The sequence below is a fragment of the Pongo abelii genome, chromosome X (assembly GCF_028885655.2).
Source record: "Pongo abelii isolate AG06213 chromosome X, NHGRI_mPonAbe1-v2.0_pri, whole genome shotgun sequence".
NCBI lineage: Eukaryota > Metazoa > Chordata > Mammalia > Primates > Hominidae > Pongo > Pongo abelii.
The window spans coordinates 137997785-138017555 of NC_072008.2; the positions used below are offsets into that span (position 1 = coordinate 137997785).

The 19771-nt window shown below is 38.3% G+C and overlaps 1 protein-coding gene across 2 annotated transcripts in view; it reads left to right on the plus strand.

Annotated features, from left to right (window-relative positions):
* Nucleotides 1–295: 295 nt before the first annotated feature.
* STK26 (serine/threonine kinase 26) overlaps nt 296–19771 on the plus strand; it is a 52302-nt gene continuing 32826 nt past the window's right edge. Inside the window, exons 1-2 of one of the 2 annotated variants that reach the window (XM_054545067.2) lie at nt 296–480; nt 581–731. In XM_054545067.2, the coding sequence (XP_054401042.1) occupies nt 690–731 (42 nt within the window). In that variant the 5' untranslated portion in view covers nt 296–480; nt 581–689. The remainder of the gene's footprint in view (nt 481–580; nt 732–19771) is intronic. The other variant, XM_002832113.5, reaches the window with a different exon arrangement.

A 19771-nucleotide genomic window follows, 5' to 3' on the forward strand; every position in this document is an offset into this window, starting at 1 on the left:
CTTCTCCGAGGCTGCATGTGCCCCAGCCTCGCACGCCTCCCTGCAACGTGGCCGCATCTGGGGCGCCCTCATACCCTCAGGGTTTCCCAAACTCTTCCATTCTCTTCCCAGGCCCAGCCGTGTCCCAGGTCTCCGGGTCCCTGGGTTCTCCTCTCCGCGTGCCGGGTGAGTCTCCAGCTTCTCAGACTCCAGCAACCCCAGCCAAACCCCTTCGCTGCCTGGAGCCTTGGCTCCCGCGACACCGCCCGGCTGCGGGGCGGGGGCAGGGCCAACGGCGGAACCGCCCCCAACCGCCTCCCAGGCCAGGCGAGCAGGCGGGTGGCTGGGGCGCCTCCACCTCCTCTTCCTAAAGCGGCGAGGCGCAGAGGAGCGGCATCACTCGAGCCCAGGTCCCAGCCACCACCACTCACAGCGCTCGGCGTTCAGGAAGAGGAGCAGCAGCGGAGGCGGCTGCTTCAGCGGCGGGCGGGAGCCAGAAAGGTAGACTGAGTCCCAGGGAGCTGCGCCGCTAACAGCCCACCTCCTAGCCCCCGGCTACGCGCCGCCAGCCCAGTAACCCCACTTTTGTGTGTCCTCCCAGGCCCCGATCGAAAAGCCTGGGAGGGCCGCCGAACTACCCCCGGAGGAGGAGCCAGTCCGAACCCAAGGCGCCACCGCCGCAGAAGCGGAGCGAGGCAGCATTCGCCTCCATGGCCCACTCGCCGGTGGCTGTCCAAGTGCCTGGGATGCAGGTGAGGAAGCGCAGGCCGCCCCCGCCGCCCACGTGACTGCTTGGGAGCCCGGTGCGCCCTCGGTGCTGGGCACCGGCGACAAGGGACGGCCCCAGGGCTCCCCTGAGGGCAGGGCCGGTCACTATGGCCAGGTGACCTGGGAGTAGGGCTCGAGGTGTTTCCTGGTGTGTAGGCTAGGTAGTGCTCTTCGCTGGGAAGGCGAGGCGGGACTGGAGCGCGCAACTAGGTGGAGATTGAGGCCGGTTGGGGGGTATAAAAATAGGCCAGAGCCACAGACACCTGCGCCTGCTGAGCTTGGCACGGTTGGGGATGGGGGGGCGGAACTTAACCTGGGCGAGATGGAAGTGCCTTGGAATTTGTGGGGTATAACGCGAGTAGTGAGTGCCCTACACCCCCCACCCCAAACACACACTCAAGTTGGGGCGGGGCAACACCAGGGGTGGCGGCGGCGGCGGCTTGAATTGGGCTCTTCCTGTGTGCGTAGGGCTAAGAGAGAGGTGACCTCTTTCTCCCTTTCGGTACTGCTGCTTAAGGGCAAAGTTGTAGCTTGCTCCCCGACCTAGCCCAGCCCATAGTGTGGCGTGAGAAATGCTGGTTCTGTTCAGAGTCGCTGAGGTGATGACTTCTCAGCCCCCTCCGTGCCTTTCCCACAAGATGACTGTTACATGTGGTTAAAGGAAGCTTTTTGTCTTGGACAAGGGACTACTGCATGGGACCTAACTTGTTACTTGAAGTCTACCCAGCCCAACCCCCTCCCATTATATTTTCATTTTATTAAAGGTAAGCTATGTCAGAAAACTTTTTATGCTGTTATGTTTTTAAATCGGTGCACTTTAGGCTATCTGCTAAATGTTATCCAAATCTACTAACTTTTTAAAGCATTCATGTTCTATTTTTTTTTCCTTTGCTAGATGGCCCAAACAACCCATTTAGGGGCGAAAACCACTGAAGCCTCAGTCTCTCATGATCTAAAATGTGAAAACAAACTTTTTTGAAGTTCAAAAATAAAATGTTTAGTAGTAAATAGCTTATATTTCTAGTAGAAATCAAAGAGCTGTAGACTGGGGCCTCAATTTACTTATTGATGCATGGAGTTCTTTTTTTTTTTTTTTTTTTTTTTTTCAGTGTTCTCATTTTATGAATGGCCACAAAAGTGATTTTTAAATTCTTTCCCCAAATGGGATTATTTGTGCACCTAGAACTCTTGGTGTGTCCTAAACACCAGACATTTCAGCTGCATTTAGGGCAAGTCTGGGTTGAGTCTCAGGAAGTTAGTGTATATTAAATAAAGAGAGAGAGAGAAAGGGAAATAGGAAATAGTAGGGCTTAAAAAAAAAAAAGATTAATACACTCAAGCCTTGCAAAATGCCTTAAACTTTCTTCCTCTCAGGCGGCCTCCCCCCTCCTTCCCTCCCTCTTTTCCCCACGCACCCTGCCCCACACCCCATTCATTCAGTTCTGCCTTTGATTGTGTCAAGGGAATTCATAGTTCACAATACTAAGTACAGTTTTGCTGTTTGATCTGGGAAAAAGTGACATTTTCTCACCGTGCTCTTCTTTCCATTCTGTGGAGAGTAAAACGATGCACATGTGAAGTTTGTCTCTGAGGGTCTCCATGCTTCTCGCTCCATTGTGTGCGCGAGCCTGCGTGCGTGCGTCAGCAGAGTGAGTGCCTCCAGTTCATCAAGTTTGTGATTCTGAGGAACTCTGTGTGCTGAGGGGAAAATGGTTTCTGATCTTTATTTTATTTGTCTTGACCTTATTGAATTTATATGGTTTAGGAATTGCTTGCCGTTCAGTATTTCTGATTGCTCCCTGCTTTGTTTAATTATCTGAGTTGCCTATCTCTTGAATTTTTAAATCTTAATTAATGTGGATTCGAATGTGAATCACATACTTTAAATCACAAATTCTGCCTTTCACTCTGTGCCCTCTGAGTTGTGATTACTTTGTCCCACCTAATTTGAGTAGGGCAAACATCTCAACATTAGCAAAGAGGAGAGGAATCTTTTTTTTTTTTTTTTTTTTGGTCATTCTCTTCATCTTAATGAAATGGTAAATTCTTAACTTCTTATTTCCATTTTATTTCTAATATAGTTCTTAAGCACTTTGTGCAGCACACAGTTTTTTCCATAATTGAAATTGTACAATACCTTAATAATAAATTTGATAGCATGCAGTGTGACTCTTGAACCTAGACTATTTTTATTATTGTTATGTAGCAAAATATTGCAGATGAGATGCAGAAATCTATCGTGAGCTTGTAAAATTCTCCTAGAGTTTTATGAAGGCGTTAGGAGCAACTTTTAGACCTTTAGAAAACTTGAGTTAGCCATATGTTCTTGAAATTACTGTATAGTGTTTCCACAAATCGGGGTGAGGTAGCTGACCAGCCTATAACTTTTTAACAGTTTATTTTAGAGAATTATGAAGATTGATGGGAAAAATGATTTTTCCAGAAATACAAACAAAATTACTTTATCCACAATTATTTTCTCCCTCTGAGGAGAGACGTGAAGTAGAAGCCCAGCTACCTGTTCTATCACTTAAGATTTCCAGCATTCCTGACTTTCAAACAAAGAAATTGCTGTTGCCACTAGTTTAAAATAGAAAAGAAACTTGGAGTGAAGAAAGAAAACCCAAGATTTCGTCCAGTTCAAACTCTTCCTTATGAATTAATTATTCAAACTCATATTGTTGATATTTCTTAATATTGTGGTAATGAACATATTTTGCCATATTACACCAAATGTTGAGGATATGAAGTTTTTTTGTACTTAATTTGTGCTTACTTCTTTAGTGTGTAACTAGAGGAATTTTCCATACCAGTAGCTGAACTCTTGAAAATATTTAAAGTACAACTTAAAAAAAAAAACCAATAAACCTGTTTCTTTCCACTCAAATATTTACTCTTTAATGATTCAAACCCTGTTTTCTTTGAAGTTTTCAGTTATAAATCATACTTAAGTTTAAGATATTTCCCCTTAGAACCTACAATAGTATTTTTGAGGACAAGTTTTCATTTAGAATATTGTTGATTGTTAAATCTTTTGTAAGATGTAGGTGGAAGAATAAAGTTAAATGTTGAGTTAGAGTACTAAATGTTATGCTTTATGCTGTGCCTCTTGTTAAAGAGCTTTTAAAGCTTCTGCTAAAGAACTTTAAAATTAGCCTTCATGTATCTTTAAATATGACCAAGGTGGTACAGTTTAAATCTAGTTGTCATTTGAGATAAGAAGTAGAAATGAAGTTTAATGGTTAATGATCACCTTATTGAAGACTTTTATCTAAGTGGTGGGAAACACTGCCCGACATTGGTGAACATAATCACTGGGTTCTGGGAAGCATACTGACGTATATTACATGTTCTACCCTTAAAGATCTTAAAATCTTGTTGAGTTGTTAAAACTAGCACATGAAATATCAAATAATGCAAAATCTGTGAACTCACTGTAAGTATAATAGAAGTTTCTCACTGGAAGTGTTGAAGGCTTCCAGAAAGTAAGCTGACCCCAAAGTCTTGTTAGGATGCACACTGGGCAGGGCATTTCCAAGCAAGGAAAAATCCCCAGCAGAGGTAGACAGACAAGGATTTTTCGACTTTACAATGGTACTCACACAACCATTCTGTTTTTCGCTTTCCATACAGTATTCAGTAAATAACATGAGATAGTCAACACTTTGTTGTAAATAGGCTTTGTATTAGATGATTTTGCTTAACTGTAGGCTACTGTAAATGTTGTGAACACGTTTAAGGTAGGCTAAGCTATGATGTTTGGTAGGTTAGGTGTACTGTATTAAATGCCTTTTCAACTTACAATATTTTCAACTTATGATAGGTTTATTGGGACATAACCACATTTTAAGTCAAGGAGCATATGTATACAATATAAATAAGGAAAGGTGCACTGCATTTGTGAGCGCATGCACACATACACACAATCTTTGAGAACAGGATAAAGTCATTTGGGCTGTCATAGAGAATTCCTCTAGAAAAATGAGACACGATAAGGTCGGAAAACTGGATTGAGTACAGATCATGATTGTCCTTAAATGCCAGGGAAGGATTTTGGCCTTTGAACTAGCCATTAAACATTTCTGAGTAAGGGAGACTCAATGTACCAAGTTATATATCGGAAGAGAAATCTCAAAATTGGATGAATGAATCAACTGGAGGATTGAGAGAGGGAAGGCAGTTTGATCTACAGAGGCTATTTCTTCTTTTTTAATTTTTTTTTTTGAGACAGGGTCTCACTCTGTCACCCAGACTGTAGTGCAGTGGCGCGATCACAGCTGACTGCAGCCGCCACCTCCTGGGTTCAAGCAATCCACCCATCTCAGCCTCCAGAGCAGCTAGAACTACAGGTGCACGCCACCATGCCTGGCTAATTTTTATGGTTTTTTTTTTTTTTTTTTTTTTTTTTTTTTTTTGCGGGGGGAGACAATGTTTACTGGTTGTCCAGGCTGGTTTCCAACTCCTGGACTCAAGCAATCCATCCACATTGGCCTTCCAAAGTGCTAGGATTACAGGCGTGAGCTACTGCGCCTGGCTACAGAGGCTATTTCAATGGGTCAATCATAGTTATACAGATGCAATGGGCCTTCCATGGACAGGTTCCCTTCCATATGTTTAGTACTATGAAGAAAAAATTAGTTACCAGGCTTAATAATTAGCTAGTTTCAGAAGGAAAAGTTAAAGACTGTGGTGTTGAATATGAGGGAACTGGGAGACTTATGATACATCTGAAAGAAATTGGAAAGTAATGGGGAAGAGCCAGATCTGGTAGGAAGTTAAGGATTTCTGTTCTAGACTTGTGAATTTTGTGGTAACAATGGGATGACAAAGTACATATGTCCAATAAGTAGTTGAAGATGTAGAACTGAAGCTTTGGTCATTAATCAGATATTTACTGAGCATCTACTCTATGCCAGGCACTTCACTTGAAAATGAAGGACTAGAGGCATCAAGGAGGGAGAGGTTCATAATGCCAGAAAGAATACGTGGAAGTGAGGGCCCTCATGAGACAGGGCACATAGGTTGTAAGAAAAGTAAGAGTGGCTTTAAGATATATGAAAGGATGAGAACACGTGTCAAGTTAGAGAGTTAACTGTGGTGGGGGATGGGGGAGATTCTTTACTTAACAGTCTTTGGGAAGCCTACATTGGAGAAAGAATTCAGGTTGGTACCAGAGTCCAGTATGTGGAGTTCTTACCTCCCTTACACCTCCCTAAGGGGATAATCAGATTTGCAATTTGAGGTTGAAAGCATTGCTTTGCATTGGTGAACCCGAATTATTGTCCTTGTTATTGAGTAGTTTAATGCAGAGGTGTTGAATATGCTAATGATAATGGCAGAAGACCAGCTGGAACAAAATAATCAAAGACTGTTAGCTGAGAGAAGGCGGGGGTAGTTAGAACTTTTGACACTAGGGGAGTAGGGACTGTAGGGAGAATAAACAGGAATTGGGTATGATAGGACATGTGCCTTCAACAGTAATCAGAGTTTAGAAATGGCACTTGAGTACAAAGGTCCATCATCATGTACTTCTCTTGCTTGAGTCACAACAAATGAGAGAATATAATTTAGCTGGTACTTAGGAACCATTGAACATTGTGATATTGTATTTTTTATTCTGCTTTTCATATTCAGTGACCTTGAGCAAATCATCTACAAAATGGGGAATAATAAAAGCTGCATTTCCTTTGCCTCAATGAGAGGTTATTAGGATGAATTAACTATCATCTGTGGAGTTGGAGCTCCTTTGTAAAAAGGTGTTATGATGTATGGGGGCAGTTCATCCTGCAAAACAATGCTTGGCTAATCACATGAAAACACTGCCATTATCTCATCTCTCTCCTGCTTGATAACCCACATTTTTCTTTTGAAACCCAATCACCACCCCACACCACCCCAATGATGCACAAAGCCCTCTGCTCAGCTTTCCATACTTTCTGTTATATGGCTCCTCTCTGTAGATCTATACTTAGTTCCCACTACATCCCAACAAGAAATCCCTTTAATTCTACCATGCCAGTCACAGTTCAATAATCAGTGATTGGCCAAATTCTACCTGATTTTCAAGGTCCTCCATCTTACCTTCTTTGTGAACTCTCTCTGAATGTCTCAGGCTATAGAAATCTCTTCTATTTCCAAGCACCTATTCTGTCTATTGTCAGTAGTAGACAGTCTTGTCCTTAATGTATATACTGCCTTAGATTTTCTCTAATTATATATGTTATACTTGCCTCCCAAATGAGGTTGTACATTTCTTGAAGGCAGGGACCATGTATTTCACTTTTCTTTATACCATTAGGTATGAATTATATGTAAAATCTTGGCTAATCACTATACTGTACAGTGGACTTTTCTAACTGTTTAAAATTCTGTTTCTTTAAAAATATTGTACAATGCCTGAACTCTGTACACCTTAAAGACTAATTTATATGTGTACAATGTAGACTCTATACTTATTTAAATGATTTTCATGTATTATGTGTAATATGTCTAGCAAAACATTCTTGTAACTAATCATCTGTCCACACACACTGAAGCTCTCATTCTCTTGTCTTCCACAGACTTTGAGAGAAAAATGAGCTTCATTGCTTTCTTGGTAATCATGGCTGATTTCAGGCAAATTTGTTTCTCCCCTCATCTCTTCTGCTTTTCTCCTTCCTTCTAGTTGTACTTTCCCGTGACTCTTCAGGGTCCTCTCACTGGTGATTTGGACCTATCTACCTCTTGTTTCTTCCCTCTTCCCTCCCACTCCCCAAAAAACAAACATAAATAAAAAACTGTTTTACTTTCCTGTCTGAACTGTCACATTAGAAAGAATCTGATAATTTCACACACACTAAGATGTTTTTGATTAATGGCTTAATGCTTTACTTCTCCATGGATATTCACATTTTACAGAGAATTATGCCTTAAGAAATGGAAATCTAACAGAATTTCAGACAGCTTGATAGCAGTTTTTGACTAAGTTCTGTGTTCTGAAAGAGTGGTGGTTTTACTGGTTTTATTTGTTGCTAGAAAAATGGTGTTAGGCTAACAAAAAATAATAGTATTATTAGCTATAGTACAACAAACGCCTTTTCATTTCTTGTAATTAAGACTTGAAGAATTTCCACCACAGGTACATGTAAAACAATGTCTCTGAAGGAGTGGCAGAATGTAAATCATTTTTAAAAAATCAATTAAATACACAGAACTAAAATTTTGACCCCTTCTTTTTTTCCTTTTATTTTAGTTGACATGTAATAATTATACATATCTATGGGATACAGAGTAATATTTTTTTTTGAGGCAGGGTGTCACTCTGTCACCCAGGCTGGAGTGCAGTGGCACAATCACAGTTTACTGCAGCCTTAACCTCCCAGGCTCAGGTGATCCTCCCACCTCATCCTCCTGAGTAGCTGGGACTACAGGTGGTCGCCACCATGCCTGGCTAAGTTTTGTATTTTTTTGTAAATTTGGGGTTTCACCATGTTGCCTGGGCTGGTCTTGAACCCCTGGGCCCAAGCGATCCACCATGCTTGGTCTCCCAAAGTGCTGGATTACAGGCATGAGCCATTGTGCCCAACTGAGAGTAATATTTCAATATATGTATATGATGTGTAATGATCAAATCAGGGTAATTAACATATCTGTCACCTCAAACATTTATCATTTTTTTGTGCTGTGAACATTCCAAATCCTCCCTTCTAGCTTTCTGAAAATATACAATAAATTATGGTTAACCATATTCACCCCTACAGTACTGCAGAATAGAATTTACTCCTATCTAGCTGTAATTTTGTGTTAGTTCTCCAATCTGTCCACATCTTCCCCTCCTGCTTCCCTTCTCAGCCTCTAATACTCACAATTCTACTATCTATTTTCTCATATGAGTGAGAACATGCAGTATTTGTCTTTCTGTGCCTGGCTTAATATAATGTCCTCCAGTTCCGTCCATGTTGCTGTGAATAACAGGATCTCATCCCTTTTTACAGCTGAATAGTACTGTCTTGTGTATACATACCACATTTTCTTTATCCGTTCTTAACCCTATCTTCTGTGCATTTCTCACTTGGTCATTCGCCATTTTAGACTAAAGTGTTAGATGGCAGGAACCACATCTTTGAATTAATGCTTGTAGAAATCAAATATTTATTGAAGATATTAACTAATTTCTCTCAATACTCCTATAACGTAGAGTGATTCTGTAGGAAAATGCCTTCAAATTTGGATTTAAACATAAAACTAAGGGCATATTGACAGCTAACTCTACCCACGATCCCCTTTGTTGTCCCTCCCTAAAACCACATATGACTTAGCAAAATCACCTGACGCGAACATTCAGAGAAACCAGAAAACCTATATGTGAAACATATCCTGTCCTCCATTTCTGCCTGCCTCTCCCCACCACCCCTCACTAGCATATACCTTGCCGGGGATAGAGCTACAGGATGCATCTAAAAACTCCCCCTCAGGCTTTTCTGGACTTGTTCCAGCCTTCCCCTGACAGCAGCCTGCTGGCCTTTCTTTTCCTCCATTTATCATAGCATCGTGGATGAGAAGGATTTGTGTCTCAAAATATCAGGTTAACCATTGGTATGTCTTAGCTTTGGGTAGTCTGGCAAAATTAGAACAAAACGGTGGTTCATACTTCCTGGGCCCCAGAGTAACAAAATTGTAGATTGCTTAGATGAAAGAGTTGAAAATAGTCTAATTATCTTTTTTATATGTTCACTTTCTCTTTTTTGGTCAAGCATCTTAAAAAGTGTGCTGTTGAGGAAATCGAAGCCATTGTGTTTTTGCATTTTTCTCATGAAAAATGTTTACAGAAAAAGTTTTCAGCCTTTCTTTGTGATCCTTGTAACAGAGATTGTGTGTTGTCAGCAGTGTTTTAAATTTTTCCCTCTCCTTCTATTACCTCTTAAAGAAAAAGTGGGAAAAAGAAATCTGTACAAGTACAACCCTATTAACTTAAAATACAAAGGACTGAAATGCGTTGAGTTCAACTCAACCATCAATGGGGTTTTTTTTCAATTTGTTTATTATGGAACAACAGGGTGTCTAGCCAAAGAATTAACGGTTGCTTTGAATTATGGAAAAAGCTTCCCAGTATCAACTTAATGAAGTTTTACTGAATTTGAAATCCACACCACACTAGATGTGTTAGGAAATTTCTAAGCATGCTAGTGAATTACTCTACCAGGTTTCAATAGTGCCTGGTAACACAATCCTAGGAGTGAATTTTTGGCAGGTGGAGGAAATGCTTTAAGAACATCTAGAGGCATCCAGATTTTTCTTTGAAAATGCATTTTTGAGTTTCTCTGTTAGTCCCTTTTTAACCCTTCTTCCCACCCCCAGCTTTCCACTAAACCATTTGCTTTGGGACGTATCAATTTACAGTATGTTATATTAAGCTAGGTTTGACTGCTTGATGCACTATAGTATAAATAACAGAGCAGTGGGTGGTGGGGGTGGGATGGGCAATATAGATAATCAGGTGGAGCATAAGCTGTTATTAATGCAAGACAATTTAGGGGAGCTGAGCCAATAGAAACCATAAAGTCAGAATCTCTTCCCAAAGCCTCTGCCTCATCATTATCGCTGCCCACTAGAGCTGGGAAAGTTTCTAAACTCCCTGATCTCAATTTCCTGCCGCCTGCCTTAACTTTTAGCAGAAGCACAAAAGAAACCAATCAGCAAAGTATGCACACATACTACTAAGTATGGTGACAGAAAATAGAACTTTGACCTGTTGTGGTTAAAGAGACTAAAGTCAATGTATCTGACAGCCTCAGGGAAATAAGCATATTTCAAATTTATGCTTTTTAAGTGCTACTGACCCCATGGGAAGAACACTTGGCAAACTCATTAATTAGGATCCTGTTTGAGTTTCTAGTTTTAGTTCAAATCCTTTGTTTGAACTTAGTGGTGAGCTTTCTTATGTGCTTGTCAGTAAATGGTAATACATTGGACTTTACCAGCTTGGACAGTGGTGACCCAGGTTTTATGTTTTTACACACACAATCTATGTGGTTTGATTTAAGCCAGAAAATTATTAGCAGCAAAGTTTGGAAGGCCTGCTTTGGGTAGGACAGAGTGCTTGCTGTCTATCTTTGAAATACAAAAAATATTAGAGAGTCCTTGAGCTCAAGAAGTTTATACTCTAACCAGAGTGACTAGACACCTACACATTTAGAAATCTAACAACGCAGAACAGTAGTAATGAATCCCAAATAAGATAGAATCTGATGTAGAAGCATCCATCCCAAGGAAGACTGGAGTAAGAAAGGAAACTATCATTTATAGAATACCTTTCTACTAGGCATTCGTGTTTTGCTACTCCACTACATTGCTTCTCGGCAGGATGGCCTTCAACAGACTTTTAAAAGAGAGTAGGAGGCAAGCCTGAGAAAAGGCCCAAGGGGACACACACAGGCTCCTTGTGTAAGAGAGATTTGGTGTAGGTACCTATTGGTATGAATGGTGTTAGGGCTAGACTGTAAAGGGCCTTGAATGCCAGATTGAGACATTTATTCTTTACTCAGTCCATAACAAGGAGGTTTGGGTTTTTATTTTTTATTTTTTTTAGCAATATAGTGAAATGATGAAATAACGTTGTTTGTTTTGGAAGATTGCATTAGGCTGTTGGAAACCTAACAGGCTAGGCTGGAGATAAGGGAAGGCTTAATTGATAAGGGTTTAATCTAGGGCAGTGATGGTTAAACTGGAGCATGCATGGGAAGCACCTGGAGGGCTTGCGAAAACACAGACTACTAAACCTTAGTCCCAGAGTTTCTGATTGAATAGATCTGAGGTGAAGCCTGTGAACTTGCATTTCTCATGAGTTCTCAGCTGCTCTGCCAATTTGGGGAGCACTTTGAGCACCACTCAAGGATGACTTTAATAGACATTGGCGACCCCTTAAATATGAGAAGAAAGGAAACATGATGAGAGAGTAGAGTCAGAGATAAGGCTGAGTTTGGAAGAAAATTGGTACATTTTGGGGAATGTTGAATTTGAAGTGCTGGTCACATATCCAAGCAGAGGCAATCAGTAACACGTTTGTTGAAGAGAGGAGGTGGAGACTGGCGAATCTTATGTGAGGATAGTAGAGGAAATTGTGAGAGATGAAAACAACAAGATTTCCAGTTATCTTTCCAAGAAGCTGAACTCAATTTTGTGTTAAGTTCTGCAGCTTCCAAAATCTCATGGTCACCCATGACTTCTGTTTTCCTTAATCTAGGCAGGTTTGCGACTTAGCAAACACCCATCCTCATCATTATATAGTTATCATTGGCCCATGTGTGCTGTTAAGTAACCTACTTCAGTTTTTATTGATTGATTTAATTTTATTATTGTTATATAATTTTATTATAATAAATTTTACAATAATTTTATTGTTTATTTTGTTATATTTATTTTTATTGTTTTGGTCTGGATAAGCCCCTTAGATGACAAATTCTTACAAATAGAACCTTTCTGTGGAATTATGTTACCATGCTCAGTATGGTTAGGTGTTTACTGTAGTAAACAGCTCATTAATGCTTTTATCTTCAAATGCAGACCCTTATTAAGAACATGAAATCTGTTTATGCTTATAGTTGCTAAAATGCAACTTGGCTAAAGTGATATAAATGGCAGTATCTTAAATGCCAGTAAGTGGCAATATTTCCCCCACAGGTAGAGATTTTTAGACCTCTTATTATGTCCCCCCCTCAAAAAAAAACACAAACAAACCAGACTTAATAGTTCTGGCTGCATACACACACACACACACACATACACACACACACACTCATTCACAATCCTGACATTTCAAAGCCAATTTGTATTTATATATGTAAATTCCTGGAAGGGAGAGGAAGTTACTTCTGAATCATTAAAGAAATATCAAACCACTTCCTAAATGGCCTTTTCTGCTCTCTGAAATATTCTCTATACCTGTCGGATGCATATATTATCGTTTGCCAACAGGTACCCAGTAGGAAAGCTCTGAGTTTAGTTCAAACAAAGGATTAGAACTGAAAATAAGAGAAGCAAGTAGGGCAACACCAAACAATGTGAGCAAACTTGATTTACCTACCTCATTCACCAACTTTGGACCTAAATCACTTTTCAATTTCTAAAATGAACACACAACCAACAAAAACGAATCCATCCTTCAGAATCAAAGATTTGCCACCAATGAGGATGTGCAAAAGAATGTGAAGAAATATTCTCTTAAAAAATTTTGGCTGGGCTCCTTGGCTCACGCCTGTAATCCCAGCACTTTGGGAGGCCAAGGTGGATGGATCACTTGAGGTCAGGAGCTCGAGACCAGTCTGGCCAACATGGTGAAACCCTGTCTCTACTCAAAATACAAAAATTAGCTGGGTGTGGTGGTGCATGCCTATAATCCCAGCTGCTCATGAGGCTGAGGGAGGAGAATCACTTGAACCCGGGAGGCGGAGGTTGCAGTGAGCTGAGATCACTCCATTGCACTCCAGTCTGGGCGACAGGGTGAGATGCTATCTCAAAATAATAATAATAATTTAAGCCGTATTTAATTATCACTAGAATCCCTAAGAGACTTGCTTCCTCTTCAGGGAGTTAAATTTATTTGGATGTAAAAATGCTGATATGTTTACCTTATACCTTACACTTCATTGTGAAGATTTGCTGGGGAAAATGATAGATAGATAAATGGATAGATGAATGAATGTATATATGCACCCTCAATGTGTATTGCACATGAAGTATATTTTACATTTGAAAATACTTTTAATCTGTCGTGTGAAAATAAGGCTTGACATTTGCCTATAGAGTTTTTAATAACCTATACTAATAGTAGATACAACTATTTTTAAAAAGTGGAAAAATGCATTGTCAAAATAAAAATGAGTAACAGGATGCTCACTGTGTTCAAGGAGAAGAAAAATATCATTTGAAAATGTCATTTAAGAAGGTCGGTGAATTAAGAGAAATCAATGTAATTTATGTAAAAAATATGTATTCAGTAAAAATTGTGGTGTCCATGGACTTGCTAAATATTTTTATTATATGAAAATGTATGGAAAATATGTAGAATTCTTTACCTCATTTAAAACCTCATTTACTGGAAGGTAAAAACCTGTGAGCATGTACCTATGTCTAAATATATAATAGTATTGTCAGGATTTTACACATGACGCACTTTGATTGTAACACATGTTGCACGTTTATTGTGGCTAGTTCTTTCTACCTTTGATATTTAAACTCTTAGTATTCCTGAAGAAATTGAACTCACAGCAGTCTGTAACATACAGAGTACGGATCATGGGAAGTGGCTTTTAATGAAATTCAATACCAATATTAAGCAGTTTTAGCGAATTAGGATTGAATTGAACATTATCTAGGATTATATTTATCAAGATTTTCAATTCTTTGTTTAATTTTTCCTGTAGAATAGTTTTACAGAAAATCATTGCATTAAAGGAACTGCTTTTGATATATACTAATTTGTTTACCTGTTAGTAAAATCAGAGATATGTGGGCAGTAAACGAGTGACTTCTACTTCACAGAAACTTGTCATCATTGTCTAAGCTCTTATTTTGAAGCTCAAATTGTTATAAGTACTTAACACTATAGATTCTAAGGGATAGAGAATGGAAGGGACCAGGCATTGAATTCTGTTTCTGTGACAAACAAAGTCTTGTACCCGGAGAGCTGCTTTTTTTTTTTTTTTTTTTTTTTTTTAACTATTTATCTCTTCATGAAAAATGGTGACTGTCACTGAAAGATCTTTTTTACTCTGTCACAGGCTTCTCAAAGGGCACACAAAATGAAAACGTGGGATTCAACTAGTTAAATAATGAATCAATTTCGAGGTTTTAGCATAGGTGACACCTCCATGGTCGTCTTTTTGGACTGTGATTTCTGGTAATAGCAAGTGAAAAAAAACTATTACCGCTGTTGCTATGGATCTTCTATCTGCTGAGGTTCAGGCATCGTTTTTGGAGGCTGCGATGTAAACCCTGCTTAGGGAAGGTAGAATTTCATAATAACAGAGGATTACTGCTGCCTCATGAGGAAACAGAAAATGTAGGTGAGGGAAAAGGTGTTGGACTCTGGAAGAACAGAAAAACAGTATTTCCAAGGAAGGGGAAATCCTTTGCTTTAAAGATTGAGAATTCTTTCTGTGTTTTTTTAGAATGGGAAATTTCTCTACTTTCTGCAGAGAGGAGAAAAAGCTAACAGAAAAGGAAATTGGGGAGGTAATAGTCATTTGTTTTTTCTTGGTGCGTGTGAGTTTTGTGATAAAAGTGACATTTACATAATTAATTTGTTATGGCAAGAAAATGTCTAAAGAGTCTTTTTCGTTGGTAGAAAGCTTGTGAAAGATCAGGGAAAAGATCTAACATAATGGGAATGGTGATTACAGCTGCTTTTCTATTTAAGATGTGCAATTTTGGTAGCATGTGTATTGGGCCAATACATTGTTTCTAGACACTTGGAGTCATTTTGGGTGGCCTTTTTTTCCCTTTGTAGCCAAAATAAATATTTTTCATTAACAAAGAAAGATGCCAGAATATCTATCACTTGATTTTACTTGGCTAATTTGAACTGCTATTTTGTGGGGAGTCGGGGGCTAAAGAGGAGGCTCACTTTAAAATGACTGGACTTAATATCATTGTTATTTTTCCAGTAGGTTCTGGCATTAAAGGTCTCCCTTGGGGAATGATTGGGGAATGATTAAAACAGTTCTGTGGAGCATTTCAAGGCTGAGTAGCATCTCATATATACTCTAAAATAAGTTTGCCTAATGACTTTTTAGCACCACTTGATTTATGTTTTGGCTAAGAGTTCTAAATAGTAGTAGTCCAATTACTTTTTTCTAGGAATATTTACAGATACTACATACTGTATTGTTTACATTATTGACTTTTAACTTTGCAGTAGTTTAAAAGGTATAAATGTCTTTATTCTTAAAACAAACAAAAAAACACTGTTTTCTGCCACTGTTTTCTCTATCCTGTTCCAGGATAGAGACAGTTCTCTCCCTTTGTCCACCCACATGCCTGGGTTCTGGGTCAATCTGTATAACTAGAAGTATCTTAATTTGATTACTCTGGGGTGTATTTTTGATGGTAGTGCATCATGAAATTACAATATAGGTGTGATCTTGGTTGAAAGATAAAGCACATTTTAGATATTTTAAAAAAATTTCTTTAACTGAAAAGATTATCTGTCAATTGTGAAAGAATGCTCTTATTTAATATGGCCAAGTGGTTCCAGAGCTTGATACTTTATTTTTCTTTTCCTGATAGGACACTAAATCATTTCCTCCTAACTACTAGAATAAAGAATGTAGTGTATGCTGTTCCACTATACTGTGAAATTGCCTGTGTGCCTTTCTGCAAATGTAAAGTAAAGGGATTGCATAGGAAATCCTTAAGCTCTAAAACTGAGTTTTGGAGATTCTACTCAGGAGTTGGGACTAGGTTATTATTTGTAAAAGACAGCGTACATGCAACATTTTATATATTGAAGGGATCAGGTACTCATTCCAGGCAAATTTTGAATTTGATGTAAATAATTTTTAACTGAAGCAATGAATGTGTAATTATGCTTTTACTGTGTGTATTTAATTTTCTGCTTAGAGGTAGTAAGGCTATAATGTTTGGCTTATGCTTTAGACAAAAGGAAAGTTCTTTGAAATTTTGAATTTTTAGGTTCTCCCTGGCAAATATTTTGATTCCCTGTATTTTTGGAAAATAATAATCATCTACCATCTTCCAGTAGTGCTTTTGGAGCTTTTTTAATTGAATGCAGCCTTTCTCAACCAGAATTCCTCATCTGAACCATAAAACAGAAAATGATTTTGAGTTACTGTCTTCTCAATTCTCTCAAGAAGGACATATAAGGAAGCCCAATTCTAGATGCCCCAGACAGCAGTTAATTTTTTCATACAAGGATTCTTTAGGGTAGCAGTGGTCAAACTACATCTGAGGGCCAAATACTGTCTGTAACCTAGTCACGTGAGGCCTGCAAGCTAAAAATATTTTTTACATTTCAAAAGAGTTATTTAAAAAAGATGTGACAGAGACTCAGAGACTGTAAAGTGTACCTGACCCACGAAACCTGAAATATTTAGCATCCGGCCCTTTACAGGAAAGGTTTGCCGATCCCTGCCTTGGGGCATTAAGCCTGACTGAGAATTGCTGATGTAAAGAAAGGAAGCATTTTGTAGTACTTTCACTGAGGTTGTGGATATAGTATGACAATAGAAAAGATTTTTACTTTACTAAGGTAACTGACTTGCCTATTGCTTCCATTATTGTGATGCTTAATTCAAGAAAAGACCTCAGATCAGAGTAAATAGGCAGATATGTTTCTGTTTGCTTTTTAGAGATACACTTTAACCATGGAATTACATAGAATGTTGTATTGGTAATGACAATGAATGATAAATTACATTTATATGTTTGTGTGCAGATACATGTTAGTATTTTTCTTGGTGTCTAGAGAAATAAAATAAAAATGGGAGCATTTTATAAAGTAATATAAGGGAGGACAGGGGAGAGGCTTAATTGCTTTTATCAGTATTTAAAATTAGATGGCCACATCTATTAGAGAAGGAAAGTGAATAGGGAGTGTTAAGTGTCAGATATAATCACATTTGTTTCCTCCTTGTACTGAGTAAGTGTCTTCACCCTACAATTAACATCTCAGGTACCTTGTCTGAAGTAAGGAGAATAATACTTAATCAAAAATGCATTAAAATTATTAGATCATAGCATATGAAATAATCAGGCTTTACCAATGCCACTTGACTACTTGATTTAGTGGGGGAGGTACCATCCACCGTAAAACACGTATTGGTATGTCACAATTGTCAAAGGAATGAAAATGACCATCAAGCATTATTTGTAATTTGCTGCTGATTTCCTTTATCTCCATATTCAGTTAATCATGAAGTTCTATCAGTATTTTTTTCCTGCAAAATATCAGACATCATCTCTTCTTTTGTCACACTATTCTTTTGTCATTAAGTAGACTCAAGGCTGCGTGTACACATGATGCAGTTACCTAAAACACAACCTTTATTTTTTCACTCATCTGCTGAAAGCTTTCAGCGGCTCCCTACTAGCCTGACCAGAAATTCCGAGGAAAGATGAGTCAAGCCAGGCTTGCTGAGGTGGTCAGGAAAGGCTGTACTAGATAACTGACCTGGCTTTCTGACTGGGTGTAAATAAGGGAAAGAAAGAGGAGAAATGAAATTAGCCAAGGCAAGAAATAACAAAGGGAATTCTAAGGTTGCGTTTTCCGAAATGTTTTATAAGTCCTTTTGGGGTAGGCAGTGAGGATTTGTTTGATGAATAGTACTTTCTCTCTGGTTAGGGTTGTAAAATGATAGGGTACAAATGAACTCAAGTTGTAGATCACTGATCTTTTTGGGTAGACACTGTTCAAATCATTTTAATTACTTAGAATTGCTCATCAAGCAATTTAAGAACTAATTACGAAACTTTGTCATTTATCTCCATCCTGAGGTTACTTATTTGTCATTACTCTCCCCACTCCACCCCCAGCTAGAAATCATTCAGTATAAAATTAAAAAAAAAAAAGCCAAGTATTTCATAAGGGTCACTTCCAGTTCTAAAATCTTACTGCTTTTTTAAGTTCCTAAACAGACTATATACCTTTTTTTTTTTTTAAGGAAAAAGATCAACTTTTGTACATGTATTCAGATTTAGTACTAGATGTTGATTATCCCAATTGGAGAATTACGGTTTTGTTAAATTGATTTCTAAATAGACAAGGACTATAAATATCAACTAATATAATGCTTTGTATTTATGTTAGCAAAAATTACCTTAGTCATATCTGTGTTGAGAACATGGAAATAGCTTTATGTTTGAAATGATATTTGTTAAAAGATTCAACTCATTAGTAGATATCTCATAATTTCAGTAGCATTTTCTCCTCTTTTTGAACATTTAATTTGTGCTTTGGTAATTTCAGCAATGTCAGCACAGATCAATGGGTGTAAAAACGGGTGAATTTGTACCTCTAGGGATAGGGATTAAGATATTTACAAGTGCTATTGACAATGGGGACAATGGGGTAGGATGGAGATAAGTTTCAGAAATCTTAGTTCAAGAATATTTGGGGACCTTCAAGAGGAGATTAACTCACAACAAAAAGTAGAAGAGTCTTCTAAACTGGAATTATTTGGGAAAGTGAAAATATGACAATATTTAGTGCTTTTTCCCCAAAATGAGTGGTATTCCCTATGCAAAGGAAAGGGAATAGCAATAATAAAATTGTCAGTGACATTGCTGAAATCTCAGCCCTGTATTGTTAATGTAAGCTACTTTCTCATATATATTAACTGTATCGTGGTGCACAGTATAGAGCTTTTATGCTCATTTGTAATAGTTCTTCTTAGGTTAGGTTTTCAGGTACAACTATTTCACACATACACACACACATACTTACCATTTTACTTGGTTTTTAAGTGTATTCTTATTTATTAATGCACTGTTCCAAATCTTTTAAAGAATTAGATAGAGTAATAAAAACTAACAATAAGCATTTGTTTAGCCTTGCACACATATACACACACATAAACACAGACTTTGATGATATTTTTCACTTTGGGAAAATGAAAAGGTGATTATTGAAAAATTAGAGACCATTCTTTTGTTCAATGACCTCCTCTCTTTTTGCCAAGATTAAAATCATTTGCTATTGATGCCATCATGCCATCAGTATCATTTTCTTTTGATCATAAAATGTTAAAGCCAGCAGGACCCAAGAGATAATTTTCCCTAGTCCTATGATTCCATTGGGTAACTCTTAATAAATACTATTTGATTAAATTCATTCAGAATATATATTTGATTAAGGAGGAAAATGTTGGAGGGAAATTATTCTGCAGCCACTTTCTCATTAAGAATGAAAAGGTAAGTCTATGTAAAATTCCACTTTTTCAATCAGTGTTAATTTTCTAAAAGAACTCATGGTGTTAATAATTTAGTGCTGTGCTTACAAGCTTCAAACCTATTGATTTTAATTGGAGTT